Source organism: Stegodyphus dumicola, chromosome 2, assembly GCF_044657685.1.
Source record: "Stegodyphus dumicola isolate Sdum_Otavi_A_Nest chromosome 2, ASM4465768v1".
Classification (NCBI taxonomy): domain Eukaryota; kingdom Metazoa; phylum Arthropoda; class Arachnida; order Araneae; family Eresidae; genus Stegodyphus; species Stegodyphus dumicola.
The window spans coordinates 215,398,544-215,412,819 of NC_140769.1; the positions used below are offsets into that span (position 1 = coordinate 215,398,544).

General features: G+C 34.7%; 1 protein-coding gene across 1 annotated transcript in view; it reads right to left on the reverse strand.

Moving 5' to 3' along the window:
* LOC118186776 (neural cell adhesion molecule 1-like) overlaps positions 1-14,276 on the reverse strand; it is a 222,679-nt gene that overhangs the window by 72,101 nt on the left and 136,302 nt on the right. The window contains exon 3 of the mRNA XM_035356919.2: positions 4,655-4,788. Coding sequence (XP_035212810.1) covers positions 4,655-4,788 — 134 coding nt within the window. The remainder of the gene's footprint in view (positions 1-4,654; positions 4,789-14,276) is intronic.

The window sequence follows — 14,276 nt, forward strand, 5'->3', positions numbered from 1 at the left end:
TTCATTTCATTTCCCTACCGAAATGCATTATTATTAGAATTCAAATTAAGTAAGAAGAAGAAAGTATTTAAAGGAAGGTTTTGGTGGGTAAAATTAGAGCTTGTTATGCCTGCTTGAAGGACATGTTGCTAACATTGATTCTCTAGCAATTAGAATTCTGTGCCGTTGAGTTTTTCTTGCAGTTAGACTTGTTTACGTCTCATTATAGGTCTCATTTTCTAAGCTTCCTTCCCAGTTTTCCAAATATTTTAAAATTTACATTAATAATAAATTATAGTGAACTCTCTCTCAAACGCTCACCTATGATTTCATATAATTTTGGCCTTCAGTGGAACTGGTCGCTTAGGACAAGTGATGTTCAACACCCATTTTTGTTTACGTTCTGAGAAATAATGGTCACTTTCAAAGCTGGTCATATTTCTGAATTCAGCCTTCTGGAAAAAATTCGCTGTGATTTAAAGCGGCTCAGGAAAGTTGAGGTCGTTGTATTAGTCAAGGTTACATATGCGAATAAGACAGAATATTTTCAAAGAAAAGCTTCACTTTAATATTAAATACAGTTCATCCTCTCCAAGATGAACAGTTATTTTTTTGGATGACTTTAATCTTCTGTGGAGATGGTCACATTACAGAAGCGGTGTTTAATGCCAATGATTGTTTGTATTCCAAGAAATACTTGTCGCCTTTTAGCAATTAATCGCCTCGAGTAGGTTTACTGTGATTTGAGGATGCTTAGGAAAACTAACGTTATCAGGACTGCTTGATCTTCTAATCTGTTTAGGGAACATCTAATGTCCTGAATCGGAACAAGGAGCTTACTCAAGCTATGTTCGGGTATGTGTGGAATAGACAGCACAAGTAAGAAGAGTTAACCTTACCCTTTAATTCTCCGCGATATTATAGGTGCTCCCGCACTTCGGGATACAAAGACCAGCCACTTGTGGTCTGAACGTAAAAATATAAGAACTACTAACTAACTAACTAAATTTAATAAAAGCTAACTTTGAATACTTTACACAGATGACTAACACTAAGGTTGGCCTTTCAGATTATTACGTATGTAGAACGCAAACTGCGGAAAACTATAATATGTCTTAGATATCAAGAGGACTAAACCTTTGGCCTTAAAGGCGGACAGCAACTGATTGAAAGCTCGCGTGAAATACAGTGGCAAGAAGGCTCACTCTCTCCCCATCTAACTCTGTTCTTGGCGAAAAGCCACAACTTAAATACTTAAGCGTTAGCAAGTACAAGTTGCATAAACAAATTAACGCGTTTATTCTGGCCGGAAGTTGAAAATAAGAGAGAACAGTAAAGTTTTAAACCAAAATAAACGTTAGTCAAACCAAAGATCCTTACAACGTCACTAGTTATATATGCGAACTAAGTAACTTTCAAACAACAACGATTTTCAAAGCAAAAACTGGACTCTCAAAACAAAACTTGTTTTATCATTCTTTGGGATCACATTAACATATAGCTGAACCCGCTCAGGAGCAAGAAGCAGAGTGGGATAACTCTATCCATATAATCTTTTAAACTACGAAGAGGCGAAATGAAAAGATAAACGTGCACAATTCATGTTTAAGCATAATTAAATGGTTTACGTGCAAAACAGAGAAATATAGTATACCTAAACTGATTTGGACAATGCCAGATTCCTCATGCTGCATACCTCATTCCTCAGCCCCCTCCCCTCCGCTATAGCATCTAAAAGTTCCGAGCTCTACATATAATGTTGATCTGCGAGAAGAATGAATCTTGGAATAAAGTCTTTACATTTCTCGCTTTGGCGATATCACAGGAAGATGACTCTGTTTATAACTCAACTCCTACATGGAATTTACTGAGAAAATTATACAAAAAAAACAATAGTTCTTCAGTGACAAAGCCCCTCTGGACTAAAAATCTGAAAAGTTTCAGATTTTAAATTACGTCCACAGGGGCATTTTTTTAACATTTTGTCTGTTACCTTTATTTATTAAATATTACGTCCTTCGCACTTAAACCATAAAATTCAGTTTAAGAGCAATATCGCAAAATACTTTTAAATTGAGCATATCTTTAGAATTTCCGATACAGAGTCTCGCGCGCTGGAGATAAAAACGTTGCATTGCTCGCTTTGAAATCCCTGAGTTTGTTAATCAAAAATTCGTTAAATTGTTTACAAAATATGAAATCGATAATAAAATAAATTCCAAATTTCAAATTTAGGCTTCCACATGCCCATATTCGCAGTTGGATTACGTCATTCAAAATTCGATGGCTCTATGTACCGTTGTTTTATCACAATGCGAGAAATATACATACATTTAATGCAGATTTTTCATTTTTTAATTTCTTCAAATATAAAACAGGACTCTAACATTTCGTGGCAACAGTTTGAAAAGTGAAACAGACATTTATAGTGAACGAACGCAAAATCGCAAAAACGAAAACAATAGTCCTTCAGGGGCAAAGCCCCTTTGGACTAAAAATCGCATGAAAGTATGATAAGTATATGTGGGCTTAAGATTCATTGAATTGCATAAAAAAAATGACGCATCAGAAACAAAAATAAATGTTTCTTTGCATAATAAATTATTACAAAAAAATACTTTTTTTTAATGTAACAATCATTTTACAATGTAGTTTTTAAAATTTAAAAAAGTAAAAAATTAATGTACCATAGCCAAAGTTTTGCAATCAGCTTTTTTAATTAATTGCTTCACGGTAATTCTTATTGAGCATTAAATGTACTGCATATATAAAATATGGAAAATAATTTGAAAACAATTTTTTTATTGTCTTATTAATCATATCTTCAAACTAATGATTCACCATTTTTCAATTCGTGGTTTCTCCTAACAAAGAAATACAAGCCGTTTTCCGCCCGAATCAAAGAACACGGTCTTCCCAAAACAGTTAATTCTCGCGTGCTTTGTCGTAATAACCTTACGCCCCTTTCTTGAAATATCCTACTTAAATTAATTCATATTCCATGCGCCAGCAGACTTGTATTATCCTTCAAACACGAACAATTAGTACAGTTTAACAAAGCAAAGAATCTGGTCTATGCGAAGGATGATAACATTCCATCAGCTGTTGGATGTATCTCTCATTCGTTCTTTCTTGTAATTAAGGGAATCCTCATACAATTTGTCAAAATATAAAATTAGCTTACAAATCTGTACGCAAATTTTAGGACAGTCAGTAAGAGGTACATTAAAGAATTTGAGCAATCTTGGAATATTGACGATTACGATATACAATGAAACCTTGTTCACGAACTTAATTCGTTTTTGATGGTAGTTCGTCATCCGAACCCATTTTCTTCACAGGTATTGCTATAAATTGGACCAATTCGTTCCTAAGACTTTGTGCAGTCGTTCATAACACAAAAATAATGAAAATTATCAAATAGAAGACTAAAGGAAAGGTCTACTTGTTTTTTGCTGTGTAACAAATTAAATCTTAGAGCAATACTTGACACTGCTAGACGTAAAGTAACTATGAAGTTTTTAAGTGAACGGCATTTCGATTTATTAAGCATTAAAGCTGAAAACGTCGCTTCACATAAATATATGCTGCTGAATGGTAGAAGAAAATTTAATATCCTTTCAGAAATTGTGGAAATTTATTTTAGCTCCGATCTAGAATTCAGTTAAGGATTTTTGCAGAAATTCAAGTTCGATAGCTTAAAAAATGTTTTTCGGCTTTATATGGCAAGGGATTAATCTCATTAATGCCAATTAATGTCATTTCTTTAAAAATCTCCTTATTGTAATTTCTGTAAATTCACGTACCTGAATTAAATTTTCGCGACCCCATTTCGAGTCTCCCACTCGCTTTTCTAGTCTAAAACTTTCTAGAATGAAACAATGTGATAGGGATGTGTTATATCAACGAGCTTTACAGGGTTAACGTGTTGATGTCCTCTCAGATACCAATCTAATCTTTATAAAATATATTTGATGTTTACAATCTATCCCTTAGAAATAAATTTATTACGAATTCGCATTTCTATGATCAGTGCTTTTATATTAAGTTTATCTATCACTCAAAGAGCCGTGTGATGATTTGTCAGCAGTCAAGTGTCCAACGTTTTTGGATACTGTCATCCATACGAGACTGCGAAGAATGAACAATCCTGAGTTCATTATAACCATTTTCGTCTCCACCACGAAATAATACGTGCAACAAAAAAACATTGAAATATGTACCATTAAACCATGCTTTTACACAACATTTAAAATGTTTCTATTGCTGTTTTCTTGTTTTACGGCAAAACTTAACTGCTATTCTTTTGCTCAGCTTTCGAAAGCATGGTAGCAGATGTTCACTGTATCAAAGCAGACTCAGAGAACACTCATGGAAATTGCATGCACTGCATAAAAAATTCTATCAGTAAATAAACCATATTTTAGGAAAACCAAGTTGAGGTGTCTTTGTAATGAAGGCGTTAACTGTTTTTTTTTTTTTTTTTTTTTTTTTTTAAGGTTTTTTTTTTAAATTGATTTAAAAAATTAGTCCTAAAATTTTTGTACAAGTACTCGTACGCACAAACGTTAGAAGACAGACGCACAAACGTTAGAAACAACATGTTAAATTTAGAATCAAAATAATGAACTTTTAGTTAAATAAAACTAAAAACTCTGCATATAAGGAAACTTACGGTAAACGATGAGCTCGAAAGAAATACTGCCTTGGTCATCACTACACGTGTACGTGCCTGCATGGTGTTTCTCAACGTTGGTGAACACAAGCCTCAAACCGTTTTCGTTACTATCAGATTTTTGCACATGGAGGCTGTAAAAAATAAAAACAAATAAGTATACATAAAAGTAATGAAACTTCAAAGCAATCAATTACAATCTATCCAGAGATCTGATTAAGAAACCTTCAATTCAAAAATTTTACAAGCTTACCAAATTAAATTACACAAATATACGCATAACAGCAGGTATAATTACAAACACAAGAAAAGTAATCTATCTAATGTGAACATTATCTACCGCAAGTTTGTAATATATTAGTTACAGAAATGATAGAAACAACTGAACAAGTTTAACGCAGACATCAGCACAAATAAATGAGCAAATTTTATCGTTGACTGCAGTTTCGTTGAAATTCAATCTAACTTTATTAAAGCTTGCTATTACGATGACGAACGCACTAGAAGTTGCAGTGTTTAACGTGGAAGTTGAAGTATCTGGTCTAGAGAATAGCTGTGCAGGCCAAAACACCAAATTTCTGCTGTATTCATTGCCACAGTAACAAAGTTTTGATAAAGATGGGTTGAGCTTCAACGAAATTGAAACCATCGGTAAAGTTTTACTTATTAGAGAAAATTAATGCTGAACTTCTCTGTTTCTTTAGTATTAAACTGCATAAAGTTTTTTTTTTTTTTCCTCTTTCCCTCCCACCTTAATTTCAGAAATCCTATCCAAAATTTGCAAAGAATTTCATTAAAAGGATCCAGTTTTGAAAGGACCTTAAAAAGTTTCATGAATACATTGAAGCGCATAGGAACTGATTCAACGTAAACAAATATTTTTTCCCAGAAAATGACTTAAGAATGTGAATTTAGTTTGAAGAACACAGCTTACAGAAGCAAATAAACGATTAGCTGATAACTTCAGTAAATGTTTCGGTATATCGCCAGAAATCAGAAAGTAGCTATAGAGCTTATTTCGTTAAATATTGATGTTAGACTTATATTTCCAATCAGAAAGGTCTTAACGGGGGGGGGAGAGTAGAGAAGTTTATAAAATTGCTCTCAGCGTTATGAATAGGAGTGTTCTGGAAAATAAAGTCTAACGTTTATACAGTCCGCTTAAACTAAAACTTTCAATCAGCAAAATGCAGTGAAACCTGGTGGGGTACCACTTCCCTGAGAGGACTACATTAGAGAGTGGTCAGCATTTCCATAATGTAAAAAATAAATAAATAAAAAATAAGGAGTTGTACACCATTTGTCTAACACTTGTAGAGACATTAGGTATTTTTTGAAAGCAGGAGAGATGAAAAATGAGCAACGCCCTTGCCAGGAATCGAACCACAGACCTCTGGAATACGCAGCAGGCGTATTCCAGAGGTATTGACCTAATACCTCTATATTATCGTTGATATAACTCTCGTTGATATAACTACACTATGAAGGTTTTGCTAAGAAGGCGGGAGAAATACCTTATACACTTTCACTGAAAAAAAAAAAAGTCCTCTGAAACGAATGATGATTATTTTGGACAGCCGTTCACTTAATTCCTTACGCAATATTTCAAAAATCGCTAATTTCCGTGCACACTGGGAACAAATTTAAGTGCACACAGGACCTCCAGATGGGAAAGGGAAAAGCTACAGAAGCTGTTTATACACTTTTAGAACGATTTCGAAAAAAAATTTTCTCCCCCCCCCCCAAAAAAAGTATATGAAGTAAAAACGTTTGGCAACACCTTATTTTTTTTTAAATGAGAAATATCGTGTGCTACTTTTAAATTTATTCTTCTTTCAAAGTCTCGCATTTAAACAAGCTATGGCTTGAAGGATAAGTTTCTGCGCTTTTCGAAAAGAAATATTCTTATTCCATAATTCAAAAACGTTGTAAACTGTATGGTATTGGAATTTCTAAGTCCAAAATGAGAAGCATTTTTAAGCGGAAAAGGAAAAATCATCAATCTTTATTTCTCTACAAATGAATACCTGAAATAGGTACGTACTGTTTATAATGTTTCGAAATTTAAATCATTTATATATATAAAGAATAATGTCTGTTTGTGCGTTTGTTTATTCGCGATTAACTCTGTCACTACTATAGTTATCGTCACCAAATTTTCTACAACTCTTTTCTGGGTGCTGGAAAAGATCGAAGTCCACATTTTTCCTAAAAACATTTAAGTCGTTCTCTTGCTAGAAACAGTCTACGGAACTGACCAATAGGATTGCAGCAATGCAAAACACTCAATTAATCGATAGCGAAGGCGGCTAAAAGCCGTCTGAGCGCTTATGCACTAGCATTCACATAATTTATCTATATTTCATTTGTATTATTTCGTTATATTTCATTTGTATTTATCTCTGCCTGAGTGGTACATGCATCTTCAAATTGCACTTTTGCCAATACTTTAGAAATTTAAAAATCTTCTGTTTCTTTGATTCCGGTTTGTGAAATGTTTGCCTATCACTATCAATCTAATATACACTGACTACCAATAAGTATTTGGACACCTGTGATAGAAAAAAAAAACTAACTTTATTCAAAATCATTAGTTGGTAGAGCCTCCATGAGAGGTAATTACAGCGTGGACCCTCCGGGACATACTTTCCACAAGTCTTTGTATGACAGCTAGTGGTATTTTCTTCCCACTCGGCTTGGAGAAGACATAGAAGTTCCTTCACCGATTTTGCACGGGTAGTGCACCCCTGAATTCGGCGATGCAACTCGTCCCAGAGGTTCTCGATAGGGTTCAGGTCTGGACTCTGGGCAGACCAGTCCATTCGATGAACTCCATTGGCACCATACCAAGCCTTGATTAAAGTCGAAACATGACAACTGGCATTGTCGTATCGAAAGTAACAGGGGTCCAACCCGTAAAACTGCCACAACGTAGGAAGCCCATTGTCATCCAAAATAGTGCAGTAGGCATTGGAGTTAAGCTTACCATGAATGGGATGAATGGGGACCAAGGGTCCCAGCCCATACCAGGAGAAACACCCCCAGACCATAATTCCACCTCCGCCGAACTTGACTGTTGGCACAATGCATTCTGGCAGGAGACGTTCTCCAGGTAGACGCCAGACCCAGACCCTGCCATCCGAACGGTAAAGGGTGAACCTTGATTCATCACTCCCAAGAACCCGTTTCCACTGATCTACGGTCCAATTTCGATGTGCTTTGCACCTCATTAACCGAACAGCGCGGTTGGAGTTTGTGATCAAAGACTTATGGGCAGCAGCACGACCATAAAAACCAAGCAGATGTGCTTCCTTACGGATGGTATTCATTGAAACAATACTCCCGGATGCCTGTTGAAACTCCTCGCGGATGAGGGCCATCGGTTGGGTGCGGTTCTTCCGAATTTCTCTGGACAGCACTCGTCGTTCTCTATCTCCCAGTTTCGTTGGTCTGCCGACTCGGGGCACATTCCGACAATCACCGCTCACCTTCCACTTCTTAATCACATAGGCAACTGTCGATTTTGGGTACTTCAGATCGCTAGATATGTCCTTTCAGGATCAGCCACATTTGTGATACCCGATAATTATACCTTTCTCGAAATCAGAGAGCTCCGAACTGCGAGGCATCTTGCATACGACTAAAGCCGATGCTGTTTCCTACACGATATATACCGGCGGAGACCGTGACATACCTTTGGACCGCAGATATCGTCATTTGCATAGGTGTCCGAATACTTATTGGTAGTCAGTGTGTATACATGCACAAATACAGAAAGGGAAGGACATATAATAGCGAGAAAATTTTGAAGAATTGTGGGCTCAATCTGAAACAACTCAAGATTCTAATATAAAAAGTTACGGGGGAAATAAAATTAAAATCATTATTGTTTTTATTTCGTCGATTTCTAATTTGTTTTGAAACAATAATGTACAAAGCTAACTTTGTATCGACTCTTTCAGTTAATTTCGATTACGATCGATAAATGTGACCACAGAATATCGATTATTTTTTCGAATTGTTTTATTGATTTCTGATCAATTATGATAAATATTTGCCACATTTAATCGACTAAATTCGAATATACGTGAGAAGAAGTCTGTTTGTGTGTTTGTTTGTTTGTTCGCGATGCACTTAAACACTACTAGCTATCATCACAAAATTTTCTACAATTCTTTTTTGGGTCCTGGAAAAAGTAGACGTCCACTTTAAAAAAAAAAAAAAAAAAAAAAAAAAAAAAAAAAAAAAAAAAAAATTAATCGTTCGCTTGCTACAGGCAGTCTATCATACTGACCGATATGATTTCAGCATTGCAAAAACTCAATTAATCGGTAGCGAAGGAGGCAATAGCTCAAGATCAATCGCTTAAAGTTGCTGTATTCTTATAGGAACTCCTTGCTTTTCCCGTGGTCAGTTGTACGTAGCATGTTCAAGGATAGAAACTGGAATTTTTTTTTACCTTTTCGCTCCTGGTGGTAAAACTCAAAATATTGTATATTGCACAGCTTTACAATAAAAATGCATTTAAGTGAATTGTCTTTTTTTAATAAAAATAACTCATAAGAAAAGAGAACACCCTCACCCGAGTTTGTTACATCAAAGATCAATAATTAGAGAAAGATTACAGCGATATCGTTCTCTCTGTTGTTAAATACATTACTCTCAATCTAACTTAACTGGCATCGGATACTTCCGCTAGTTAGTAATAAGAGAAAATCCGCCGGCGCAAGAAATCAGTTGCAAAGTCTTTAAATACACCCGTAGCAACAGTAAATAAAATAAACCAAGATTTGCAAATTAAAAAAAACTAAAATCATTAGGTTCACCATAGCTTTTACCGAGGCAAGAATGTAAACTATTTAGCAGAAGATAAATGCAAATTCATTGTGATTCTTGAATGAAGCATGGATTTGCCTCAATGACTGCAATAAAAAAAAAAAGTCTATTTATTACCGAAAACGAAGAAAACAAGCGCACAAACCTAGTTCCGTCAATCCAAAGAAAGTTCCAGTGAGGCTGTTTGTGACTGTCGCAAGATTCTGTTACAGTGGGAAATTAAAAGCCAGAAAAATGGGGGGGGGGGGGGAAGTTACAATCCACTCAACATACTTCCAGGAGAAAGTTTCGTAGAAACATTAGGTATTTTTTGAAAGCAGGAGTCATGAAAAATGAGCAATGCCCTCGCCGGAACTCGAAACACGGACCTTTCGAATACGTACCGAGCGTGCTGACCACTATACCACGAAGGCATGTTAAGAAGGCGGTATAAATACCTTATATACTACCCCCTTTTAAAAAGCGACCGGGAATTAGGGGTCCCAATCGCCAAATCCTGGTGGTGGAGAATCATCATTCACCACCTTTTTTAGTTCGGGCGCCACTGTAGAATTATTAGGTACTTTTCGAAACAAGGAAATTGAAGAAATGCGGAAAGCCCACGCCGGGACTCGAACCACGGACCTCTCGAACATGCCCCAAGCGTGCTGACCATTACACCACAAAAGCATGCTAAGCAGGCGGGATAAATACCTTATAGTTTTACATCCGATATTTACAGAAGGAATTCTGCTTCTTTATTTCAATGACTTTCAAAGAGTGAATTTCATTAAGCAACAAGTCATACTTGGAAAAGTACTACTGCATTCCTTGAAAAAAATTAAGACTGATACAGGTATTGCATATATACCTTTTCAAAGTATTCCTGCAAAATCCCCCAAGGTTTAACCCAAGGACATTTGCGACTTTGATCTACATAAAAAAAGAATGTTTGTTTGTATGTTTGTTTGTCCACGATGCACTCAGTCACTACTACTGCTATCGTCACCAAACTTTTTATAATTCTTTTCTGGGTTCTGAGAAAGGTCGACGTCCACAGCAAACTCACCATTTGATGGACTCTTGAGAATCGTAGAAAATGATTCGAAATTAATAATCCTGTGAAGTTTTACAAGATCACGATGCAGACTTATAGAGCAAAAAAAAAAAAAAAAAGGCTATCAGACTGAGCATTTAAAAAAATACACTTTACATTTTAAACATTAATTAAAAGGGCCCGAAATTGTTCTAAAATATGTAAACACTCTCTGTATGTCATATTGTCCTCAAAATGAATAAAGTTTTATTTAAAATCTATGAAAATATAGGGTTGCTTTCTTGCTAACACTTTATTTGTTCGAACTTCCGCTGCATGAGGATCATATAAAGTCTTTTATTTCATTTTAATGAGATTTTACAAAGATTATTCTCTATTTTATTTTGCAAAACTTTACAATTGCCCAATTTCACAGCGACCGCCTTTATAAGACGATTGACTGCGTCTGAAAGTGTCCACATTTCCAAGAAAATAAACAAACATCGGTATTGAACATCATCTCTCTAAGGCGACCATCGCACTGATTATCAAAATCATTTTGCAACTATATGTTATCGTGTTACAGACGGTTCAATGTTCCCGCCTAGCATCTTTATTTGCTGAAATAAATTACGTAGTCAGCTTTACAAACACTTTTTAAAAAGTATCTAAAAAAAGAAGTCACTCCATTCTAATGAGTTAAATCCAAAATGAATTTAATGCACTTAAATACAGTGAATGCTCTCTATGACGACTACTATGGTAGAAGGCGATTTCAGTGTTCCATGGAGATGGTCTTCTTACAGAGAGGTGATGTTTAGCACTGGTATTTATTTAAGCCTTAAAATATTGATCATTATTTTTAGGTAGACGTTTTGGGAAGGTGGTCGCTTGGAGAGGGTCAACTGTAGCATATAGCATATAAGCACACTACGAATGCAACAATAAAGGTGTTTGACACAAAATTCTACCAAAGGATATAAGCAAATTACTACAGTTAGCTTGGCATTCAGTGAGAACAGAGCGGGTATTATGAACTGCAAATTCCACGTCACTTAAAAAAAGAAAAAGAAAAAAGAACGTGAAAGATTCTAAGAAGAAAACTAACAAAGATGAAAAGGGTTTTTATCATGGGCAGCCAGGACGTGTCGAATAATATTCAGCACCGATTTTGATAAATAAAAACTTCTCACAAAGAAGAATTGTGAGAGACTGTCAGCGACGTCTTTTTGTCTCGGTCTTTGACAAAGTTGGTTCTTCCAGGTTTCGCTTTTGATATGCCAGGAGAATACCATCAATAATTTACCAGCAAGAAGAAGGATTCAATTCCAAAGCAGAGACTGTAACTTTTTAAAAATATAGACCGATTCCTATTTCTGCAGCTTTGACATCGAATAGTTTTATCAAGTTAAAGTTTCATATACGGGACACTTTCGTTACTGATAAAATTCGTCTCAATGCGTATATGTATGTAGGGTGGCTAATTTAGTTTTTTTGTCGCTACAATGTCTTAAATCTAGAGATTAAGTCGTAAAAAAATGTTTTTTAGAGATTATCATAAATTTTCATTTGTATTGATAAGAATCATATTTTCGTTTATCTGAACTGCATTTCTAAGAGACAAAATATGATCACTAACTGAAAATAATAACACCTCTTCCAAGCATTAAATCATTATATATAAATGCCCATACAGAAAAATTTTCCTTTTTATTCATGTGAATAGATATTTCTGCACGGATAAGAAAAATACTCAGTCGTTCGATGATTAAAAGACTCATCTGCTTTCATAAAGGAGTTCTCAGTCCCTTACCCTCTCTGAATGTACAATCGTACATATCGATGAAAAATTCGGCATCAGATTTCGAAGTGATAATTTAGCAGATAAGGATTATTTTTGCCAATACAACAAAAATCCTTTGCATCTACCATAAATTATTAATAGTAAAATTTTAACAATTCTATACGAAGTACATAATATAAACATCTTTTATTTGTTTAATTTATGCTGTAAAGTTTTGTAAAAAGTTTCAATATTACACATTAAAGGGATTTTAGTTTGTACCAATAAGAATTTTTATTCAAAAATTATGTAACGATTTAAATTATTAAGAAATGCATTTATAGCTTCAAATCACCGAGTTTGTGAAGCAACTTATTACAGAGAAAGATTACATTTAAAATAAAAATTTATTATTTATTGTCTTATGTTTCAAGAGATGGCAATACTCTGGGAATTGATTATATCTGAGGCTGCACGGAAAATAAATTAAAGCCCTTATGTTTCGCGCAGTGATAATATTTGCATTCATACTATCATAACATAACATAAGGTAACCGTCTAAAGATTTTTGAAAAAAAAAATATCCTAAAGAAATTTTAAGCACAAAGAATCACACCAACAGTGCAGTCTTAAGTTTTCTGGCTTAATTACCCTTTTCTTTTCTGTCTGGTAAGATGTCAATTTTTTGGAACACTTCTTTTGTCATGCTGCACATTAAATCCTTCGCTTAAGTTCAGAGCATTTAATCGCAGCTTTAAAGTTACCCAAATATTATTTAGTTGCTTCCATTATATAGAAGGACATTTATTAATTAATCAATATCGTGTGTGTGCATTCAAATACATAAGACAACAGCAGATGGCGCAGGATGAATGGCAGATGTAGAGCAGCTTGATTTGAGATGTCACTAAACAACACCGTAATGAATTCTATGAATTACTTATCTCAAAAACACATCAAATATTAAACTTCAGTACACTAACAGTAGCTAATATTTTAACACATTCCTGATGAAACACAAGGCTGACAGCTCCCTGTGCTCTATTTGATTAATCTGAGTGGAAACGCTACATTTATGAGGATAAGTATAAAAGGAAATGATCATAGCTTCGGCCGTCTAGTTGAGGATGTCTAAAGTAGGAGTTTCGAACGAGGTCGGTACAGAACCCCTGGGGTCCTTGAAATTTTAAAGGCGGCGCTGATGATGCCCAAGGGATCGATAGTCGATATTAATCGACAACTAACCGGCATAATCAAGATTTCATTAATTACAAAAATTTTTTTAATAAAATTTATAATTATTGTTTACTGATACAAAACTATATCTTGTAATATGTAAGGAACCATAGAAAGTAAATATAAAAGGAAAAATATGGAAAATTTATTTGATGTATCTTTAAAGTCAATAACACTTTTTTAAAAAAGCTTCTAAATTTTTTAATAGAATACAAGAAAATGCAATAAAAAATGCGAAGAAAGTAAAACTAATAAACCATTGTAAAATCTGTGCCTATATTCCTTCGGTCAAAACAGCCGTTGAAACTTAACAGAAATTGTGGCCAAATGGCAATAACGTAATCAATATGTAAGTGTACGCAATATGTAAGTGTTGCAGTTCTTTAATGGCACTAATACAGTCCGAATTTGATCACGAAACTCTACGTTGTGTTGCTTTGAAAACAAAAGTATCCCTGTAGTGAAATCAAAAGAGATTTTGAATGTCTCTATTATGTTTCACTTGCACAAATCTGAAGGCTTAATTAATTTTCTACCTCACTACCGAAAATTCTAAATTATCCCGTATTTGATGTTTAATTTCCATTGAGATGACGATAAAATAAAATAGTCTACATCTGATGATAGCAAGCACAAGCAATTTCGCACAGATCTTTTCGCTTGGACACCTTATGTCGCGTGGTTTCTCTGACATCAAATTACCACTGTTCAAAAAAATTTATGTGCATCCAGAAACTAATGGTTATTCCTTT